Source organism: Gadus chalcogrammus, chromosome 1 (assembly GCF_026213295.1).
Source record: "Gadus chalcogrammus isolate NIFS_2021 chromosome 1, NIFS_Gcha_1.0, whole genome shotgun sequence".
NCBI classification, from domain to species: Eukaryota; Metazoa; Chordata; class Actinopteri; order Gadiformes; family Gadidae; genus Gadus; species Gadus chalcogrammus.
In genome coordinates, this window is record NC_079412.1 from 14,384,864 (window position 1) to 14,405,040 (window position 20,177).

General features: G+C 43.2%; 4 protein-coding genes across 4 annotated transcripts in view; 2 read left to right on the forward strand and 2 right to left on the reverse strand.

Annotated features, from left to right (window-relative positions):
- Window positions 1-644: 644 nt before the first annotated feature.
- On the reverse strand, window positions 645-7,120 carry etv7 (ETS variant transcription factor 7). The gene is made up of 9 exons (XM_056590892.1): window positions 6,687-7,120; window positions 6,289-6,442; window positions 5,779-5,943; window positions 4,783-4,938; window positions 4,106-4,225; window positions 3,776-3,901; window positions 3,321-3,463; window positions 3,018-3,118; window positions 645-2,709 (listed from the first exon to the last, which is right to left on the reverse strand). Exons 2-9 carry the CDS (start codon window positions 6,410-6,412, stop codon window positions 2,547-2,549), a joined length of 1,098 nt encoding a protein of 365 aa, XP_056446867.1. The 5' UTR covers window positions 6,413-6,442; window positions 6,687-7,120; the 3' UTR covers window positions 645-2,546.
- Window positions 7,106-9,597, forward strand: zgc:194242 (uncharacterized protein LOC100005854 homolog). Its single transcript, XM_056590906.1, has 4 exons — window positions 7,106-7,216; window positions 7,704-7,957; window positions 8,252-8,432; window positions 9,120-9,597. Coding segments are annotated over exons 1-4 (633 nt in total). The 5' UTR covers window positions 7,106-7,215; the 3' UTR covers window positions 9,317-9,597.
- A 107-nt stretch (window positions 9,598-9,704) lies between these two features.
- On the forward strand, window positions 9,705-11,982 carry ube2t (ubiquitin-conjugating enzyme E2T (putative)). Its single transcript, XM_056590918.1, has 7 exons — window positions 9,705-9,825; window positions 10,010-10,125; window positions 10,216-10,285; window positions 10,397-10,502; window positions 10,639-10,737; window positions 11,289-11,372; window positions 11,645-11,982. Exons 2-7 carry the CDS (start codon window positions 10,017-10,019, stop codon window positions 11,765-11,767), a joined length of 591 nt encoding a protein of 196 aa, XP_056446893.1. The 5' UTR covers window positions 9,705-9,825; window positions 10,010-10,016; the 3' UTR covers window positions 11,768-11,982.
- The window catches only part of LOC130376502 (leucine-rich repeat-containing G-protein coupled receptor 6), a 16,407-nt gene continuing 6,868 nt past the window's right edge, over window positions 10,639-20,177 (reverse strand). The window contains 10 exon segments of the mRNA XM_056583810.1: window positions 10,639-14,254; window positions 14,830-14,910; window positions 16,173-16,327; window positions 17,024-17,149; window positions 17,930-18,001; window positions 18,345-18,416; window positions 18,674-18,739; window positions 18,991-19,062; window positions 19,527-19,595; window positions 20,105-20,176. Coding sequence (XP_056439785.1) covers window positions 13,002-14,254; window positions 14,830-14,910; window positions 16,173-16,327; window positions 17,024-17,149; window positions 17,930-18,001; window positions 18,345-18,416; window positions 18,674-18,739; window positions 18,991-19,062; window positions 19,527-19,595; window positions 20,105-20,176 — 2,038 coding nt within the window. The 3' untranslated portion in view covers window positions 10,639-13,001.

The window sequence follows — 20,177 nt, forward strand, 5'->3', positions numbered from 1 at the left end:
TCTTTCCAGCTAGTCTGACTCTGAATACACAATCATTGATAGGTGTGTGTAAAGTTAAGAGGATCAAAAGTGGGAGGAGAGTAGTCTGAATTGGGTTCTAGAGCTGTGCTCCACCTCATCCATTGCACTCATCTGCCAGCCGTGGGCGTTTCCAAGCCACTGAGTTCACATCCACCAGTTGGTCTGAAGGACATCAAGCAGCTTCTCCTGTGATCCCCACTCAGTGAGGCCAGTATTTTCTGTGCACCCACTCACCAGGTTATGGTGACCCGCTGCAAGGGGGACCAATGGCTCCTGTCTCAGACCTTCCCCGAGGCGTTGGTTTGGAGTGAATTCTCACTCTGCTGGTGGCCTCTACAATGAGCTTCCTCCCACAGAGAACACAGTTGCTAACACTTTAAATTAACCACCACTGCGTCTTGTAGGAACGTGAATAATGGTTGTCAAAATAAATGTAACCATTCAGAAATTAATAAAAACTAAAACTGAATAATAAAAATATTAAAGAATTGGCACATAGTTATTGTTTTATTTTTCTTTATTCCTGTATGTGATCTAAGAGTTGAAAGCAAAGCATTCTGGGAAACAAAATAGCAAATAGCCTCAGTGTGATTGGCCAGACTCAACAAAACTATGCGATTCAGAGAACTATTAATAACGATTCTAAATGAGGTAAAGGAACATGTATTTTCAGGAGGTGGCTCAGCCACACAAACACACTCAGTGAGCCAACAGGACTTTTCAATGTAACAAAAATACATTGCGATTATCCTAATGTTCAGTGTTTGTAAAGTGGCCTTTGACAACCTGTTAGACTACTGTGTGCACACAAGTAAAGGAATGTGGAAATCTCTGCCACTGTTCCAGAGTTTATGAAAATGGATCCAAATTAGGAAGTTAAAAATAGGTGTCAACATCATCTCTATATGCCTGATAACATCAATTTATTAAAAAAAATTGTTATTGATACGGTCTCTTTCTAACTAGTATGAATAAACTTTATCCATACACAATAATGGTGGTCTTTGTAATGGTAAGAAGATAAATGGTGGGAGGAGAGTAGTCTGAATTGGGTTCTGGTGCTGTGCTCCACCTCATCCATTGGACTCATCTGCCAGCCGTGGGCGTTTCCAAGCCACTGAGTTCACATCCATCATTTGAGCTGAAGTTCATCAAGCAGCTTCTCCTTCTATTTTCTGTGCACCCACTCACCAGGTTGTGGTTACCCACTGCAAGGGTACTCTACAATGAGCTTCCACTGACAGAGAACATAGATGCTAACACTTTAAGTTAACCAACACTGTTTCCCGGAGGAACGTGAATAATGGTTGTCAAAATTAGTGTAACTTTTCAGATGTAGGCAACGGATGCCTACAAATTTCGAACGCAAAGCAATCCGGTAAACAAAATGCAAAAGCCTCAGTCAGATTGGCTAGACTCAAACCATGTGATTCAGAGAACTATAATCCCACCATATCAGTCAGATACAATGGATCAGGTGTTCTCAAAGTTTTGACAGCTGAGGGCCTATTTAGGAACCCAAAATTTGACTGAGGGCCGCCAAAGGAAAAAACATTAGGCAGGAAACACAGTCAGCATCCCAGTGGTGAAAAAAATCATTGCACCGTGTACATCTGGGGGTGAGGTCAAGTGAGGTCTAAATCACGAAACTGAGGTTCATCCTTTCGATTAAAACTAACAAATGTAACATTTAATTGAAAGCTAGAGAGAGTCGACTTTTCTCTTTATATTTATTTATTCTTTAATGGGTTGTGATTTAAATCTGATTAAATGAAAAAGGTGTTATCTAAACCCGGGTTACAAATATGTAAATCAATAGGCATTAAGACACAGTCACAGACAGTCACGTGGGTTTAGCATAATCTAAACCCACGGAGAATCAGAGAAAAATACAGAATATATATCTGCTGATCATTTAACACAAACTCACACACACAAACCTAGACACACACCACATACAATTGCATGATCCGTACGAAAATGCAGTTCTAAAATCAAATATAATTTATCAAGATTATATTAATTGATATGATATTAAAAGCTTTTGTTCAATTTATACAGTTAAAACAACTTATAACATATCAATAACTAGTCTTCAATAAACCATATTATATATATAATGACAAAAAAAAAGTAAAAGTTCAGTTTTACTTGAGAGTGACATGACAACATTAGAACAGAAGAAAATACAAAAAAACATCAGCTCAAATTTACACAATACCACAATCTGTATTTGTTGCCTAATTCTGCATGCAAACAACCAAAAATGTAAGTAAACTCAGCAATATCTGATATAGCCCTGAGACAACACGTTGATATCGGTCATCAGCAACAGCAATAGCAAACTACAAGCCACTGACTGATACATTGACCAACTTCTTGTGGGCCAATATAAAGGCAAATTTATGATCGTGAACTTTGCGACCAGACCCAACAGTTTCACCGTTATTCACCTACAAAGGTCACACAGACACATAAAAATGACTCCTTCCCTGCTCACTGGAAATCGACCAGCCGTGGAGGGACTATGGGGACAGTTCCAACGCTTTGTCTTCATCAGACTCTGTTGGAGAAGAGTGTCCGGGGGAGCCCCTGTCCAGGAAAGGACTCTGTCCCTGGGGTGCAATCCCATGCTCAGTGCTCGGCACTTTCCGCTGCACTCTGATCTCTTGAGGGGTCTTCAGGAACCTGAGATTATTATGAATATAAAACGACTATGAATGATTTTGTGTGTGTGTGTGTGTGTGTGTGTGTGTGTGTGTGTGTGTGTGTGTGTGTGTGTGTGTGTGTGTGTGTGTGTGTGTGTGTGTGTGTGTGTGTGTGTGTGTGTGTGTGTGTGTGTGTGTGTGTGTGTGTGTGTGTGTGTGTGTGTGGGGTTGTTTTTATAAGCCATGTACACATTACAATATTCACCCTGAGCTGTGATTGTGTTTTTGCAGATGTATTTTATTCTTAGGCCCTGTCCATGTTAACAGAGAGGGAATAATGGAGGTAACCTGAATAGTAGTTTCTGCTTGGGTTCCTTCCTGATGATGTTCAGTTTGTAATAGTGTCGCAAAGCCCGGGACATCTTCTCGTAGGTCATGTTGTCTCTGCTCTGGAAAGGCAAGGCAAGGCAACTTTATTTATTTAGCACTTTTCTTACATGAGGCAGAATCAAAGTGCAAAGTGAAACAGATATAGAACACCCCTAAAACCTCTGTGCTACGCCCCCAACTCTTTAGTTGTTTCACCAACCCCATCACATCTGTACATTGACCACACTCAAAGTAGCCAGATGGACCTCTTCTCCTTCTCACCTTGTGGTTTCCCCAGAGGCGAGCGAGTCCATTTGGGTCGACAACCTTGAACACAAGCCTCTTTTGGTCTTCCCAGCGGATGTACGCCCGATAGTGTGGATCACAGAGCAACTGGTAAACATAGTCCCAGAGGAGCCTGCACTCTGGGAAGGATACATGTTCGACTTTGAATATCGGGAAACATCACACAAATTACAATCCAGTTCATCACGATGGTTGACTGCATGTGTATGCTGTCACTGGAGTACACGGCAATATTGACCACACACTTTTACCGTCCGTGGATATTACAGTATTACGAAGGGCGGCTAGATTGAATAAGAGGAAGGAATCGTTGGTTGGGATTCTCCAGAAGATAGCATGCCTCTTGTTTATCAGGAGCTGTCCAGACTTGTACCTGCGTCAGAATCATAGCGCATGAAGAGTTAGTGAGTATAAGAGTGGCATGAATCTACCTGGTATGTGTCCTTCACGTGGTGGGCTTCTTGCCTTCTCCCGGTTGGAGAGGTTTAGGGGTTCATCTCCGGGGTTGGCTGTGCGAGGACTCTCGGACGGAGGTGTGGGGGCATCAGCTAAGACATCTAACACACCGGGGAAACGAGGAATAAGGAAGAGGGAAGTGAGGGAGGGACAATAAAGAAAGGGCAACACACTCACCACTGGAATATTCTATTATATTGTATGATATGATATGATATTATGTTATTGAATATTATGTGTCATTTAAGATAAATGTACTGTATTAATGCACACTTGGGGCCACTGTGGATGTGTTAAATCCCTACCCGGGGAGGTTTGCGGAAGCCGATGCGTGGGAGGAGATGAGGAATTTTCTTGTTTCATTGGTTCATGCCGGCTGGTCAAACTAGTAAAGGAACGAGCTGGGCCTTCAACGCTTCCAGGAACTGAGAGGGAACAACGAACATTAAGAACAAATTTTCCTTGTGATCGAAGTAAAAGCAAGCTTTATTAATTCATATTGATGAAAACAAACATGAAAGACGCAATTTTTTGTACATTTTTTGAGATATTCTGAAGAAATAAGACGTGTCCTGTGACAGACCGCTTCCTGGTAAACCACACCAACTGGCACCCTGCCACTGGTTGCTAGGAAAGCACCTATTTCGTTATTCCGCTTGCATGGACGTGTGTGTGTGTGTGTGTGTGTGTGTGTGTGTGTGTGTGTGTGTGTGTGTGTGTGTGTGTGTGTGTGTGTGTGTGTGTGTGTGTGTGTGTGTGTGTGTGTGTGTGTGTGTGTGTGTGTGTGTGTGTGTGTGTGTGTGTGAGTGTGTGTGTATGTGTGTGTGTGTGAGTGTGTGTGTGTGTGTTTTCATGTGAATGTGGTTTAGTGCGCGTTCCTGTGAGGCTTGCATTCTTGACGGAGTGAACCGGCAGGTTTTATTCGTTTGTTGTTATGGTTTGTTTTGTTCAATCCATTGCACCAGAGTTTGAAGTGACCCACCTGTGCTTGTATGTGTTGCAAAACACTGGGCTCTTTGGACGAGAGCATTGGGGTTCTGCTGAATCAGAGGTCTGTGATGGGATTGATCGGGGGGCTTGCAGAGCACATCCATCCTATGTTGCTTCACGCACTGCAGGATCTCATAGAGCACGTCACCTGTTGGTACCAAAAACAACAGAGCTGCAACATTTCTTCCTATAGTATCAATCTTATATCTAGCTTGCAAGATTGTTTACAATTACAATTAGGGCATTTAGCAGACGCTTTTATCCAAAGCAACTTGGAGCAGTAAGGGTTAAATGTCTTGCTCAGGGACACATCAACACTCAGCTAGGAGGAGCTGTGGATCAAACTAGCAACCTTTCTCTTACAAGACAACCGCTCTACCTCCTGAGCTAAGCCGACCTTACCTAAGTTAAGTCAGAGTTATGTGAACATTGTAACAGTGTATGCTGTGTGATGTTTTTAACATAACGTATGGCGTATCACATGCCTACCTATAGTCAGATGTATTGTCGTTTAGTGTTAATATTTAATAGTATCATTATCATATAATTTAGTTATTATCGTTATTATTATTATTCATAGTATTGGTAGTGTTTGCTTGAGTAGTAGAATTAGTAGCATTATTATTAGTCGGAGTAGAAGTAGTATTAGTAGTAGAAGTAGTCAAATAAGTAGAAGTAAAATAGCAGCAGTAGTGGTAGTACAGCAGCAGTGCGAATACCAAATAAAATATTTTAACAAAATAAAAAATAAAAAGTAAATCAATTCTGTAACTCTTTTTTTCAATAATTTAGCACTTGAGGCAGTTTGCTTATTGAGGAATTGTACGTTCTCGTTGTATTGTACGTGGTTGAATGACCTTATTGTAAGCCACTTTGGACAATGTATAGTATTGTAATCGTAGAAGCAGAGTCGTAATATGCATTGATATTATTATTGTTGAGATTATCGCTGTGATGATCACATCTCTATCCAGTGAGTGATTTCAACCTGAATTTGGGCAGCGCCGTCTGAAGTCCTCCTTGGTGAGCAGACAGAGGGCTCGTCCATTCATCTCAAAGCACTTTTTCTCTGGCCAGCGCAGGGAGTACTCCTTCTGGGCCCAGTTTAGCCAATGAGCTACATCCTCTGTGTCCCACAGAGAGGGATTTATACCTATACACACAGACAAGCACACACACATCAATAAACAGCAATTAATATATAAGTGAACCGTATTCTTAACATAGGGCCGCAAACAACACTGAGAGAGATCTCAACCCACCTATGCCACTAACGCCTTTGTTTTAATAATGTGCTATTAATACATTTAATTCATTAATGATAATTATGATTTATTCCAGCATCATAGTGACCATCATCATCAATCATCGTCGTTGTCGTCCTCGTTATGATACTTTTCTTTATAAATATCCATATCATTATTTGTATTCGTTTTTTACATTAATTGGACTGAATTTTGAACTTTCGGTTTCACTAGAACTCTCTGGATTAACTCACGCAGACGTCCGGGTAAATAACACAACTCCGCTTGAATTGGGGGACAGGTTGACGGGAGCTTCGGAGGCTTGCAGGGCTGAGCAGAGGAGGGAACCCCCTCTTTTTTGACATGCATCACCGACATGGGTGAAGGAAGACTCCCTCTTTTAGCTTGCTATATGTCATCATTACATACACACACACACACACACACACACACACACACACACACACACACACACACACACACACACACACACACACACACACACACACACACACACACACACACACACACACACACACACACACACACACAGTTGTAGCACAGTTGTGAATTTTGTCTACGCATAAAAAATGTGTGCACAAGCTTAGGCCAAATTTTGTTTTGTTTTTCAAAAACATACAAATGAACTTACCTCGATTTAAAGTTGCGGCGGCAGGTCTTCAATGGTTCTATCCATACGTCATTAGCGGATTTGACAGCCTTTTCAAATAACGTGAAACATGCAAATGATCAAATGAAAACCAAGTGCACACAACTCGATAACTTTCGGAACCTCATCCTTCCGGGAAATGAAAACGAAAGGAACGTGTGTACTCCAGTACCAGGGAAGCAAGTTATGTTTGCGCCTATTTTTAGTTAGGCTATGTTGTTACATTAAGGATCTGCCTAATGATAATCTGTAGCATGGGAATATAATTTCAGTTACTTTATTATCGATTTTTGGTTGTTTTATTATTGTGGTTGTATTTGCTTACTTTCGATATCAGTATTACAATACAAACGTCTGCAAATGTAAAAGTCAATCATTTACAGACACTCCCCCACAAAAACGCAGGGACAGGACCTAAAGCGTTCACCTAGCCCCGCCCCCCAGTTGTCACTGTCGAATGAGAACAGTATCGGGAACGACGAACTAGGAACCAGAAAGAGCAACAAAGAAAAGTATGACGAATCACTGACTGTATATTATGAATTCATTGTTTTATTAACCTGTGCTGTTCCGTGTGCCCATTAACCACTAGGCTAATCTCATTATATGGACGCACTACTTTCTTAATTCGCCTACTGTCTTTGCAGAAGTATTTGGGATCCTGAAGCCAGTCTGTTTGGGCTTGAGCAACATTTATGCATAATCGATGTGTTTAATACAGTATGTCGTATTGAACTTAAAGTTTACACATGGAAAATCAGTTAGCAGTGTGCTTAGCTTATTAATTGCAGTAAACCTAACTTCCACCTTGTTAGCCTCCTTAGCAAATATACATTTCCTAATGCTGCACACTTTTACTAAATGCATGCTTGAAATTACACATTTGATACTTTAATCATCATTTGCATGAAGATAGTCCGTTAATTATCACTACCATAGGTTATAATTGTTCCATACCTTCATTGAGAATATACAAATATGGGCTTTTTAATGTTCTAGTGATGTGGCATAACATTGGGAAGCAGCTCGGCCTGCCGACCCGCTCGCTGGTTGGCTGGTTGGTAAGTAGGTTCCTCAAAGTTGGGAACCGCGTTTTGGAGGAGAAGGCGGTGCGGCTGTGTGGGATCCAGCCCGGGGACACGGTCCTGGAAGTGGGTCACGGTCCGGGTCTGGGTCTCCAGTCAGCAGCAGGTCTGCTCACACAGCCCTCGGGCTCCCTCATCGGAGTGGACTACTCCAAGTATATGCACCAGGTAAATCTGAGTGCGTTCAAAGCTCACATTCATGTTCATATTGCTTATACAGTCTACCACAAACCAAGAGGCCAGTAAAGAATGCAAAATAAATGAATGTGAATAAATGTTATGAGTATGTGAATAGAATGGTTGAAAGGATTATGCTCTATTATCTTGTTAAATGGTCAAATCACATCTTGTAATAAATTGAGAAACTGTTCATCACAATGTAAAACCAATCTTTAAAGTCGAATGCAAGCACATATTAAAAGTCACTCCAACATCATCACATTCTTCTTCTTCAATGTCCAGATGGCGAGTGATCTGTTGAAGGACCTTTTGGCCAGCGGTAAAGTCACCCTGCACCATTGTGATGTAGCAGCCATGCCCCTGGCAGACAGCATCGTGGACAAAGTCTTCCACTGTAACTGCTACTACTTCTGGCCAGACCTCAGGAAGGGCAGCGCAGAACTCCATCGTGTCATGAAACCAGGTGAGGCGGCACTGGCACATGAGTCAGACTGTCAGACCAAAGCAGACTCATTCTGTTCCTTACTGTTTTCACAAACTTTAGCGTTAATCTATGGATGAACAACAGACAATTTCAAACCAGTCCCTTATGGAGTGTGGTTGTTAACTGTATTTTTTATTGTATAATGCTGCTGTCTTGGCCAGGTCTCTCTGATAAAAGTAGATATTGAATCCCGATGAGACAAACCTGGTTAAATAAGTTCAAATAGATTAAAATGAAAACATAAAATAAACATTTTAGCTTACCCTAGGTACTGTACTAACTGGTAGATACTGATCGATCGATCATACTTCTGCGTGGACGATGAATTTGTCATCATAGATAATGAAACGTAATGGCTTATCAACACACCCAGTGGGGCCCTGTCATTATTTTCACTATATTTTAAATAATTCGAGTGAATGCATTTTTTATATTTGAACTGCGGCTGCCCACTGCGGCTGCCCACTGCTCCGGGTGTGCATGTATGTGTTCAACGGATCCCGGATGCGTCAAAAGCAGAGAAAGAATTTCCCCCAAAAAGGGGCAATAAAGGATAACTTAGTTTAGATTTTTCCACTTTTCATCATTGTGTATGCATCGCTCTCTCACTCTCTTTCTCTCTCTCTCTGATTGTGTCTGTGTTTGTGTATCCTGTTACTCCAATAGGTGGTCTGATGGTGGCCACATTAAACCTGCAACGGATAGCTGCTTTGGCTTCAAGAGGGGCAATGCCAGGAGAAAACTGGCGTCCGGAGGCCTACATGGAGGCTCTGAAAGATTCTGGCTTTGTTGACGTCAGAATCGAAGATGTACAACACAGCAATAGGAAATTTCAGGCTATATATGCCACTTCCCAAAAATGAGCTCACACAAGTTGCAGTGTGCAACATTTATTATGTTTAATATAAATATATTGAACAATTGTTGATTTTATATAATATATTCTTATATGAAGTGATTTATATAGGCAAATAATGAATAAATGCTATACTAGTCTATACCAGAAAATTATGCTATGAAGAGTAATTCTCAATTGTTTTTACATGTTTGTTGCCCTACGAATTAACACATTAACATTAACTATTTGTGTATGTTCTTGCAGTGTAAACAAATTAAAATGATACAAATACTTGGAGGAGACGTTGTGCTTCACTTATAGGGCTTTTTCTGTTCATATTCACATGATAGCAGCATACACAAGGGCTTTTACATCAAATGCAGCCGGATCTAGCCTAATGAACTACATCACCCCTAATGCATTTCACCTCGGCCTGTCACTGTTGTGCTACTGACGCAGACGAGGGAAAATCAAAATCTCGTCTCGTTGCATATCAACCAAATAAAGTTGCGCCCCGCAACGGATCGATATTACGTAAGTGTGTGTGCTATCAAATCGATTTGTTATTCGTTATACTTACTACTAAAAGCATTTTCTGGAAGGTAACGTTAGTGGCAGGTCTATATGGAGCTAGCTAGCTAACTGTTGCTCAAGGAAATCATCTCAACAGAGAATCCGAGCCTCAGTTTTGGTTCGTGTTTTATGACGCACACTTTAGGCTCAAAATGCAGAGGGCCTCCCGGTTAAAACGTGAGCTCCAGATGCTGAGCACCGAGCCTCCCCCGGGGATCACCTGTTGGCAGCCGGAGGACCAGGTGGACGAGCTGCGGGCCCGTCAGTAGGCTTCCAACTCAGATAACCCAGGAGTAATTACCTGACTCTTGTCTAATCTGCTTCATTTTGGTTGGTTTCTCTGGTTTACAGAGATAGTTGGTGGAGATGGTACACCGTATGAGGGCGGACTTTTCACCTTGGAGATCAAAGTCCCCGAGAGGTAAAACTGCTGTCAAATCTGATCCTGTAATAGTGAATCGTATACGTCATTTTTCTAAACCTTATTTATTCCTCTCAATGTACCCGGACTGCTTTCACATCCTTTCACCAGGTATCCATTCGAGCCTCCTAATATCAGGTTCTTGACGCCCATCTACCACCCAAACATCGACAACGCAGGACGCATCTGTCACGACGGTCTCAAGCTACCTCCCAAGGTTGTTAGAACCTTCATATCAAAGGCTGTTCAAATTAAAACTGTTTGTCTTATTTGCGCCAAGACTCAGGTATTGTCTATCATGTCTAAGTCATCTAAGTTTTTTTCAATTTTTATTGTTTACATTTGGGGTCAAGGGTGCCTGGAGACCATCTCTCAACATCTCCACGATCCTCACGTCCATCCAGCTTCTGATGGCTGAACCCAACCCTGATGATCCGCTCATGGCTGACATAGTGAGGCTCTATTATACATTGAAACACCTGGAAAAACTAAAGTTGTCACTGTTTGTGTTTGTGTATGTATATTATTAACAGATCGTAGTAGGGTTTCAGATTGTGCTACTTTAATTTCTGCTCACAATGTTTCATACTGAAACAATATATTGTAACATGGTTATATTGTCTTATGCTTCAAGGAAATTTAGTTATTCAGGGTTCAACAATATCGAAAGCCCGATGGGACAGTGAAACATACAACTCGCTGTCGCAATCGACCAGTGCTAAACAAATGTGATATATTAAAACAAATATGTTTGTTATAAAATCTAAATCCTCCAGCATTAGTTATTTTGAACAATACCAAACCATTTGCCCATGACTGCTAAAGCCTGACACCAGCTTGCAGCGTAGTGAAGCCAGGTAAACAACAACATAAACTCAACTGAGGGTCAAAACTGTCTCTGCCAGTGTGTTTGTGGGCAAATTTTTACCTTGAACCCTGTTGTACTATTTATTGCTGCTAATTCAATATTTAAAGAGTCAACCGTGTTACTTTTTTATTGCAGTCGTCAGAATTTAAATACAATAAACAGCTGTTTGTGGAGAATGCCAGAAAGTGGACTGAGAAACATGCAATCCAGAAAAACACGGTAGGTAGTAACACATGTAGTCTGGCCCTGGATAAATCCATTCTATTTACCGCACATGATGTAGTTATAGATCTCACCACTTGATGGGGCTATGACCCCATTTTTTTATGGGGATAGTAGTTGAAATAGTTAATTAACGTTACATATGCAACAAAGCAGTTCTTTTTTTGGTCCGTTTTGTTGAGAAATGTTGATTGTTGGATTGATTCTCAAATGTTGAGAATCAATCGTTGGGAGAAATGTGATCGTCATTGTCGTGCGGTTGTTTGCAGGGTTCCCTCAAGAGCCAAGACCAATCTTCTCCAGATCTGAAAACATCCCGCAAAAGAGATTCTGTGGACACATTGGAGGAAAACAAGAAAAAGCCAGAGGATGCAAAGAGAGCATGTTTGTAGCTCATTACTGGATAATTTGAGTGTTTGAACGCAATTAACACACTCTGAGGTTGATGATTACTGGTTTTTTTTTTAAATTGTCAATGTCAGTAGATGCATAATATTTATTGTTGTATACTTTATGAATATATCTTCTTAATCTTTGATATATGTTTTTATTCAAATATCTGTAAGGCTGCTCAAAGTAGTTTAAATAAAAAGTTTGCTCTTCAACTAACCTTTTTGTTTCGTCATATTTCATTTGTGTATATGTTCAGATATAGCATCACTTTGCTGAAGATGGGTGTCCTGGGAAGGGTGTTTCAATGCATCCATCACAATGCAAACTTAAGCTATACAATGGCAAGACAGTTGTTTTTTATTACAAACTAAGATTTATTTCTTATAAAATTATATTTTTGTATATAATATAAAAATGAGAAACATAAGGCTATAGTGAATCAATAGCATGCTAGTTCAGAGGTAGTTACATTGCATATACATATTGCTAGCCTACTCTAGCTAACAGTCTGTAATAAGATCCTAGTTACATCCCAGTCTGTATGACTTATTGCCTCTTGTCTGGAAAGTTGCATTAATAGACCATAAAACATGTAAACTATATGTGCTGTCTGTTTCCTGTTGTATTTTGGCTATCACAAAAGGCAGTTTTGTTGATGAAATGAGTCATGCAAAAACCAAAAAACATAGTTGAGCATACTCTGATGAAACTACCTGTCCTTGTTTAACTTAATTGATCCCTTATATTTGAAGTTAACCATAGCAGTAAGAGAGCTTGTATTTAAAAAAACAATAACATCAAACTCTTAAACACAACCAAACTATCAATAATTTGCCTAACCATCTTAACAACATATATCAATATTAACATTTACACTTTAAACATTTTAAGGCTCTACTTAAACTGCCCTGTCTAGACCACTATGATTTGAGCTCTGTGTTCTTCATGGATTGTACACGACTGACTCAATCCACTCCAAAGTGTCTGAAAAAGACTCCACCACCCCAGATGCCAATATTATGGGGTGTTTTATTTGATTAGTCTTTTCTTCTTTTGCTTCTTGAAGACTGTTGGTGCAGGGTTTTGGATTCCGTGCACTTATTTGCTTGTTTTTCGTGCCTGTTTTCAGTAACTTGGAAGATGAATAACTTGGCCCTGGTTCTATGCTGCTGTGAAACCAAGGTGGTCCAAGAGAGTCCACTGTTTCCAGACTTTTACCATATGATGTGGGAGTCAGGGAGGGGAGGCGATGGAGGGCGGCATGGAGGAGGGGTGGAAGGAGCAGGTGTGGCTGCCTTCACCCCCGTCAAAGCCTTTGAGACGGCCATCGTTTCCCAGGCTCAGCCTCTCCGTCACTCTGTCTATGGGCCTCGGAGAAGGTATCTGACAGGGGATGAGCGGGACAGAAGAGGACGTCGAGGAGCAGTTGGAGAACCTGATTGGATTGGACCTGGTGGGGGCAGGCCCGTCGCTGTACAGGCCGTCGGACTCGTTGAGGGAAAGCTGCGCCGACGACTCGGAGCAGGAGCTCTTCTCCGTCTCCACCGACATCAGCGAGTCGTGCGGGTGGTCGCGGCGGAGCTGCGGGCATGCTTTAGGGCGGGGCCAAAAGAAGAAGAACTGGGAGGAGTCTCGCGTGAAGAGCAGGAAGAGGAGCGGGTTGAGGCAGGAGGGCAGGGGCTGAAGGAGCAGCAGCACTGACTTGAGCACCTCCTGACCCAGAGACAGGAGGCCCAGCAGGGAGAAGAGGGACAGGATGGCCACCGGCACGTACAGGAGGCCGTTGGTGAATATGAGCCAGGCCACGTGCTTGATCATGGCACAGTCCCACAGCCCCTCACACTCTCCCCTCAGCAGCTCCCAGTACAGGCGGATGTAGGAGCCGGTCACTATCAGCAGGCACAGGGTGTTCATCATGATCAGAGCCAGGGGGAAGCCGATGGAGGAGTGGGGCTGGGAGGACGAGGGTGGCAGGGGGGAAGGCAGGCAGAACGGCGAGGAGCCGTACTCCCCCACTCCCACCAACGGGAGGGAGGCCAGGGTGAGGGAGAGGGTGAGGCAGAAGAGGGAACAGGCGCGGACGCTGCCGAGCGACGGGGACTTCCCGTAGGCCCGGACGCACGTCACGCTCACGCCGCACTGCACGGCCGCCAGCGTCAACAGCAGCACGCTCGCCTCGGAGGAGAACACCCACACCCAGCCCGTCGCCTGGCAACCGGGACCGCCCTCCCAGCGGGCGCCGTGGTGACCGAACTCGCCGAAGGTCAGGGCGTCCACCAGGGCCAGGGTGCACGTGCACACGCCCGTCAGCAGGTTGGAGGCGCCCATGCAGGCCACGGTGAAGCGTAGCGGGGAGAGGTATCCGGCCGAGCCGAAGAGTGAGAGGAGCAGCATGAAGTTCCCCAAGACGGACACGAAGGAGATGGCCCACAGGCCCACGCGCACCAGCCAGCTGCCCAGCAGAGAGTCACAGGGGCGGAAAGGACCTGCAGCAGACAAGAAAACACAACTTTAGTGGTAGAAACACCCTGTTTGACCTCGCCTGGGAACCAGGCGTATCGGCAGGCTCATGTTTTATTTGTTCTGACTTATGCGTCTGGCCCCCCTCCCAGATTCCCAGCAAACCCCGGGTTGGGGCAATCACAAGCGTTTATCTAATAGGGGGTGGGTTTAATATGATGGACAGAGGAGCGCGATTGAGGCATCTTCATAAACAACCAAGATGGTGGCCACTGATATGATATGTCACACGTTTCGTTGCTCTGATTGGTCATAGGCCTATCCAATTGCGTCCAGAGGCAATTTGGTCTGAACTCAGAGATTCCAGACTTAAAGGCATTTCCGAATTGGCCTGGCGATGCCAGGCTATATTTGACCACATTTCTGTTCTCTAACCAAGAAGAAAAACATTGATATAATTAAACTTACAAAGTATATATTTTTTGTAGTTTGCAGGAAATGTATATATGCCAGGAAGAGCAACTCAAGGATTCCAAATGCACTTTCTGCAAATGTACTAAAACAGCATCATTTTATAGCAATTGCAGAATAACTGACATACCTGGATTAGGTGTGCACTGAACACTGGTCTGTAGTTTGGATTCCTCAATTTCCAGCTGGAACTCTTCCAGGTCAGGGTCATCTGAAATATACCATAGTCAGGGTCAATTGATCATTAAAATGATATTCAAGACAGATAACTGCCTTTTTACCTTTTGTGTATGTGTTTGTGTGTGTGTGTGTGTGTGTGTGTGTGTGTGTGTGTGTGTGTGTGTGTGTGTGTGTGTGTGTGTGTGTGTGTGTGTGTGTGTGTGTGTGTGTGTGTGTGTGTGAATGTGTGTGCATGCGTGAAACGTTCTGGAATGAGGCATCTTTTCATCATGTTATTGATACTAATCTTTTGTATTAAGTGCATTTCATGTGTGGGAAAACAGTTTTTCCAGCAACTACAGACATAAATACATTCTAATGGATGTAATCATTAAATCTATGTTTTTATTGTAACATTAAGCCATAATTGCTTTTCTTTCACTTGACGTGCTTAACGGTACGGGATTTATGGCTTTTATTTTGGACCAACCGTAGTTTAATCGTGTTTATGTTATGCCTTCAGGAGGAATGTGCAGCACAGTTAGCGGTTGAGTGTGAAGGGTGTTTCAGCTGCCAGGTAGCTGTGGGTTCTCTCTGACTGACTGTCTTCATGGAGCTACATGTCAACAACTTGAGACAGATATAGCCCTGAGTCAGTTTTTGGTTTTTGGCACTGGTAGCCATGCAGACATAATATACGCTTAATCTTTTGTAACCATGCTGTAACTTTTCGTCACTATGACACTGTGATCCTGCGTCATACTTTGTAAGGATGGGACCCACTATTGGACAGTTAGTTTGGCCTACCAAAGAGTAAAGTGTTTCCTTCATCAATCTAAATTACTATCAAATTATAACAAAATTATTCAATGGAAAGGGTTAGTGTGTATTATATATAAAATATATGTTTTGGCGGGGGAAAAACTGTGACGTTTATTTTACTTTAGTTAATGCTTTAACAAGTATTAACTAACAGTTAGTCATTTATTAGCGGTGTTCATGTTAACTAGTGTTCATGTAAACTAAGATATAGATGTTACCAAAACGATTCATTTATATGTTATATGAAAAAACGTTTATAAACTCTTAACCATCCCCTATGCTAATACTGCTATGTAATAATAAATAAAATAATGTCAACTAATGGTTCATTAATGTACCCTTACTGTAAAGTGTTACCTTTTTATTAGTGTGGCCGTTCTGTGACCCACTTTTCCTTGCTCTAACCCACTCACCGGTCACCATCCGCAGTCTGATAACCACTGCAATAGATTACATTGACGTCGGTGTGCATGTTTGTGGCTATGCTCTTACAGTGTGTGTCTGTGTGGCCGGGGTAAAGGGCGATGGTCCTCTTGTGGGGGTCGTCGTCGCCGATGCCCTGCTCCGTGTCCCACTGCGCGGCAGACTTGTAGCTGTCACACGAGCCGTAGACGCAGCACTGGTAGGCGTAGGGCATCTCTATGACCCTTGAGAGACACAGGTGGGAACGGCGGTTGAGAAAGACCCAGGAATAAAGCAATAGAAATATAAATAGGTTCATTGCCTTGATGAGATTCAGGATTGTACACGTATTGCGCCAAAGAAAGAAAATCCCTCAAGGGCTTAATTTCTATTCGGCAGCCTCAATATATCACTTTGTGACGGTAACTACAACAGCTGACTCAAAACTTTGGGCGTTTGTGGGAAAGTTGACTGGGAGTTCTATACACTATCTAGATTTGTCTTTTTTTTATGGGAACATTGCCCCGGGACCGACCACTGGATCCTCTTTGACTACTGCCTTTTTGAACTGACTTTTGCTTCACCCGGTGGTAATCACTCCAGCGAGATGGAGCTTGCTAACAGGAGAGGATCGTCCTTATAAGGCCACCTCCGGATAAGATTGCCTAACCGTTTTGGTCTCGTACATCCTCCACAGGAAAGATGTGCTAAGATAACAACAGCCAAGTTATAAAAAACGGCCATGGATGATTACGCAAACACTTCATACACCTATGATTAGGCAGGTATTATGGCCAAGATATGGCTCACCGGATAGAGTGTAGAGAGCGCTTCAGGCACCGCAACACCTAGAAGTCTATTAGGCTTGAGAATAAAAAAGTGTGTGTGCGTGTGTGTGTGTGTGTCTGCGTGCAGCAGATGTGTGTGCCAGGATGAATCACCTCATACGGGGGAAGTACTCTGGGCTAAAGGCCTCATACAGATCTGTATTGCCTCTTAGCTTGAGATGAGTGAGCCCAACCAGGCCTCCAACCGGTACGGAGCTGAGGCGGTTCTCTGTCAAATCCCTGAGGGAGAAAGGGGGGAGAGAGAGAGAGAGAGAGAGAGAGAGAGAGAGAGAGAGAGAGAGAGAGAGAGAGAGAGAGAGAGAGAGAGAGAGGAGAGAGAGAGAGAGAGAGAGAGAGAGAGAGAGAGAGAGAGAGAGAGAGAGAGAGAGGGAGAGAGAGAGATTTGTGTTATTGTTCACCTGCTTTGGCAATGCAAATGTATATTTCTCATGCCAATAAAGCTTTTCTTTTTATTGAATTGGATTGAATTGAGAGACACACGTCAATAAGAGAACTGTGAGCAGGTGCAAGGCAAGGCACTTGGTTTCCCAAAATGTGTTTTGATTGTAGATATCGCCGAGGGTCATCCATGGTTACAAGAGAACCTGGTTTATTGTGCTTAGTGAGATCCCCTCTCAGATAACAAGATTTTTCTTTTGTCAGATCCAGGGTATCGTCTTGTTTTTACTAAGCATAGTTTACCCACTCCACTATGCATACTGATGTGTCGTTTGTGTTGGCAGGACCTGAGACACAATCTTCCCCATCCAAACTCACCAAGTGGGTTGCAAACATTACATAGCAACAGTGTCTGTTGTCCCAGCCAAAGACAACCACTTCTCTGCGGGGCGTGGAGTCATAGCATAGGGGTGTTTGCATAAGGCTCTTTCATACTGTACGGGTCCCATTAAATATGCACAATGTGTCTACACTTGGTTTGGGAGGAGGGCAGTTGTATGATGGGAATGCAGAGAGCTTGAGTTTCCTATTTTGATGTGGGAGGTGATGACGGTTGCTTACAGTTTAAGCAGGGAGTGGAGAGAGGCGAACGCATCTGGATGGATCCACTCAATGATATTCCAGCTCAGATCTCTGCGAAGGGTAATTGTAAGCGTTTCAGTCAAAAGAAGGACAATTGAAATACGACGACAAACATGTACCTGCGATTATGTACACTGGCTACCAAAAGAGGTCAGTATTGGGTCATGTATGTTTAATATGACATTGATGGATAGTCGGTTTATCATATTCCCTGCATGTCAAACAAGTGTCCCTGGAAGTTGACGAGCATTGTAAAAAAGGTTATTCATTGACCCATTAAACGTGTGCATGTATCTGTGCACCTGCAATCTTTTACATCAGGCACAAATGAAATATGAATCCTGAGAAAGTGAAAACATACATGGTATCATTAAATCGAAGGACATTGACTCACAAAGCCCGTAAAGAAACCAGCTGTTGGAATGTGCTTGATTCAATCCTTCTGATCTGGTTATGCTGTAGCCCGCTGCAAACATAAAACACACACAGTCAGACAAACATACACAAAAACACTTCCACACGTGTGTACATAAATCGCTGCCTAGATGTAGAGCAACATAAATCCATACAAAGTGTAGAAACAAACAAGAATATGGGAGCGAGAGAGAGAGAGGGAGAGACACAGACACAGAGAGAGAGAGAGAGGGAGAGACACAGACACAGAGAGAGAGAGAGATATTGACATCGCTATACACACATCTGTAAGTGTGTTTAAATGCTCACATTTCCTGCAGTGCAGAGCAGTCGTAAAAGCTGGGTAGATCCTTGATCTGGTTATGAGACAATTCCCTACAAACAGATACAACGAAACAGTGACCAGCTGTACACTTATAGTGTGGGAAATGATGAGGTTGACCTGGTTCTTTAATCATCTGTGTGAACAGACACTAGACAGTCCCTGGATGAGATGGCAGGATAATAATTCAAGAGTAAATTTGATAGCACTTGGATTGTGATTTTGGGGGCTCTAAAAGTGTGTGTGTGCACGCGCATGCCTCTCTCATATGTGTGCGTGTGTGTGTGTCCGTATGTGTACTCACAGCACTCTGAGGCGAGGCAGCTGCTCACACAGATCCTGGGGGAGAGCGGAGAGCCCTGCCCTAGTGAGGGTCCTATAGAGAGAGAGACAGAGGGAGAGAAAGAGAGGGGGAGGGGACGGAGAATTTGAGGAGAGGTGATGTGATCTCTCATTGTGTAGGTGCAGGCAAGCGACCGCATTCAGTGGTCTTGGGACCTTAACTTGGACAGACAGCAGGCTCAGTGAGTTGGCCAGACCTTTGACGGGGCTGGCATAACCCGCATCATGACTGGCATACCAGAGCATCACTATGGTCCCCACATTGTCTCTGTTCTTCGTTCCTCCCACCTTCTTCACTTTCACTTTGCTTTTTATTGAAATGGTTTGATTACGGATGTTTAAAATGGCTCCTAAGATCCATCTCTCTTTCTTTCTCTCTTTCTTACTATATGAAAAAGCACAGTGTGTAATTGTGCGAGTGTTTTCGTGCACACGTGTGGGCACGCGTGTGTGTGCGTGCATGTGTGTGTGTGCGTGTTTGTTAAGGGAGAAACTTACAGTATTTCCAGGCTGGTGGTTCCTTTTAGGTCAGGAAACTGTTGAATCTGAGTCGCACCATTCAGGGAACTGCAGCCAGCCAGGGAGGTACAGATGTCAGAGAGTGCAACCAAGACAACAGACACACACAAATAAACACACGCACACACATCTACACACAGACACACGCACACAAGCACACATACTCACACACGCATGCACGCGCACACACACACACGCATGCACGCACCCACACACATACGCACACACACACACAGACACACACATACACAAACACAAGCAGACACACAGACACACACAAAGAGCTTGTCTAACAGCTCATTGCAGCCATCAAACTTCCCTCCAACATCAACACAGGCTGTTTTGGCTGTCTCACAAGGCATCATAAGTCACACCATTCAGCATGCTCCTACAACACACACTCTTACCACATCAGCGCACATCGCAGGAATATGCTAACACAACATCATTCAGTAGGCCATTACACATGTCTACTCAGCTCTCACTGGCATGGACAGGGAGTGATTTAAACACTGTTTGGCCTAGCACGATGGAAGGGCTTAGTGCTGTGTACTTACAGCGTGTGCAACTTGGGTAAGAACTGGAAAGCGGATTTGCCCACAAACTGGATGGGATTTTCATAGAAATGGC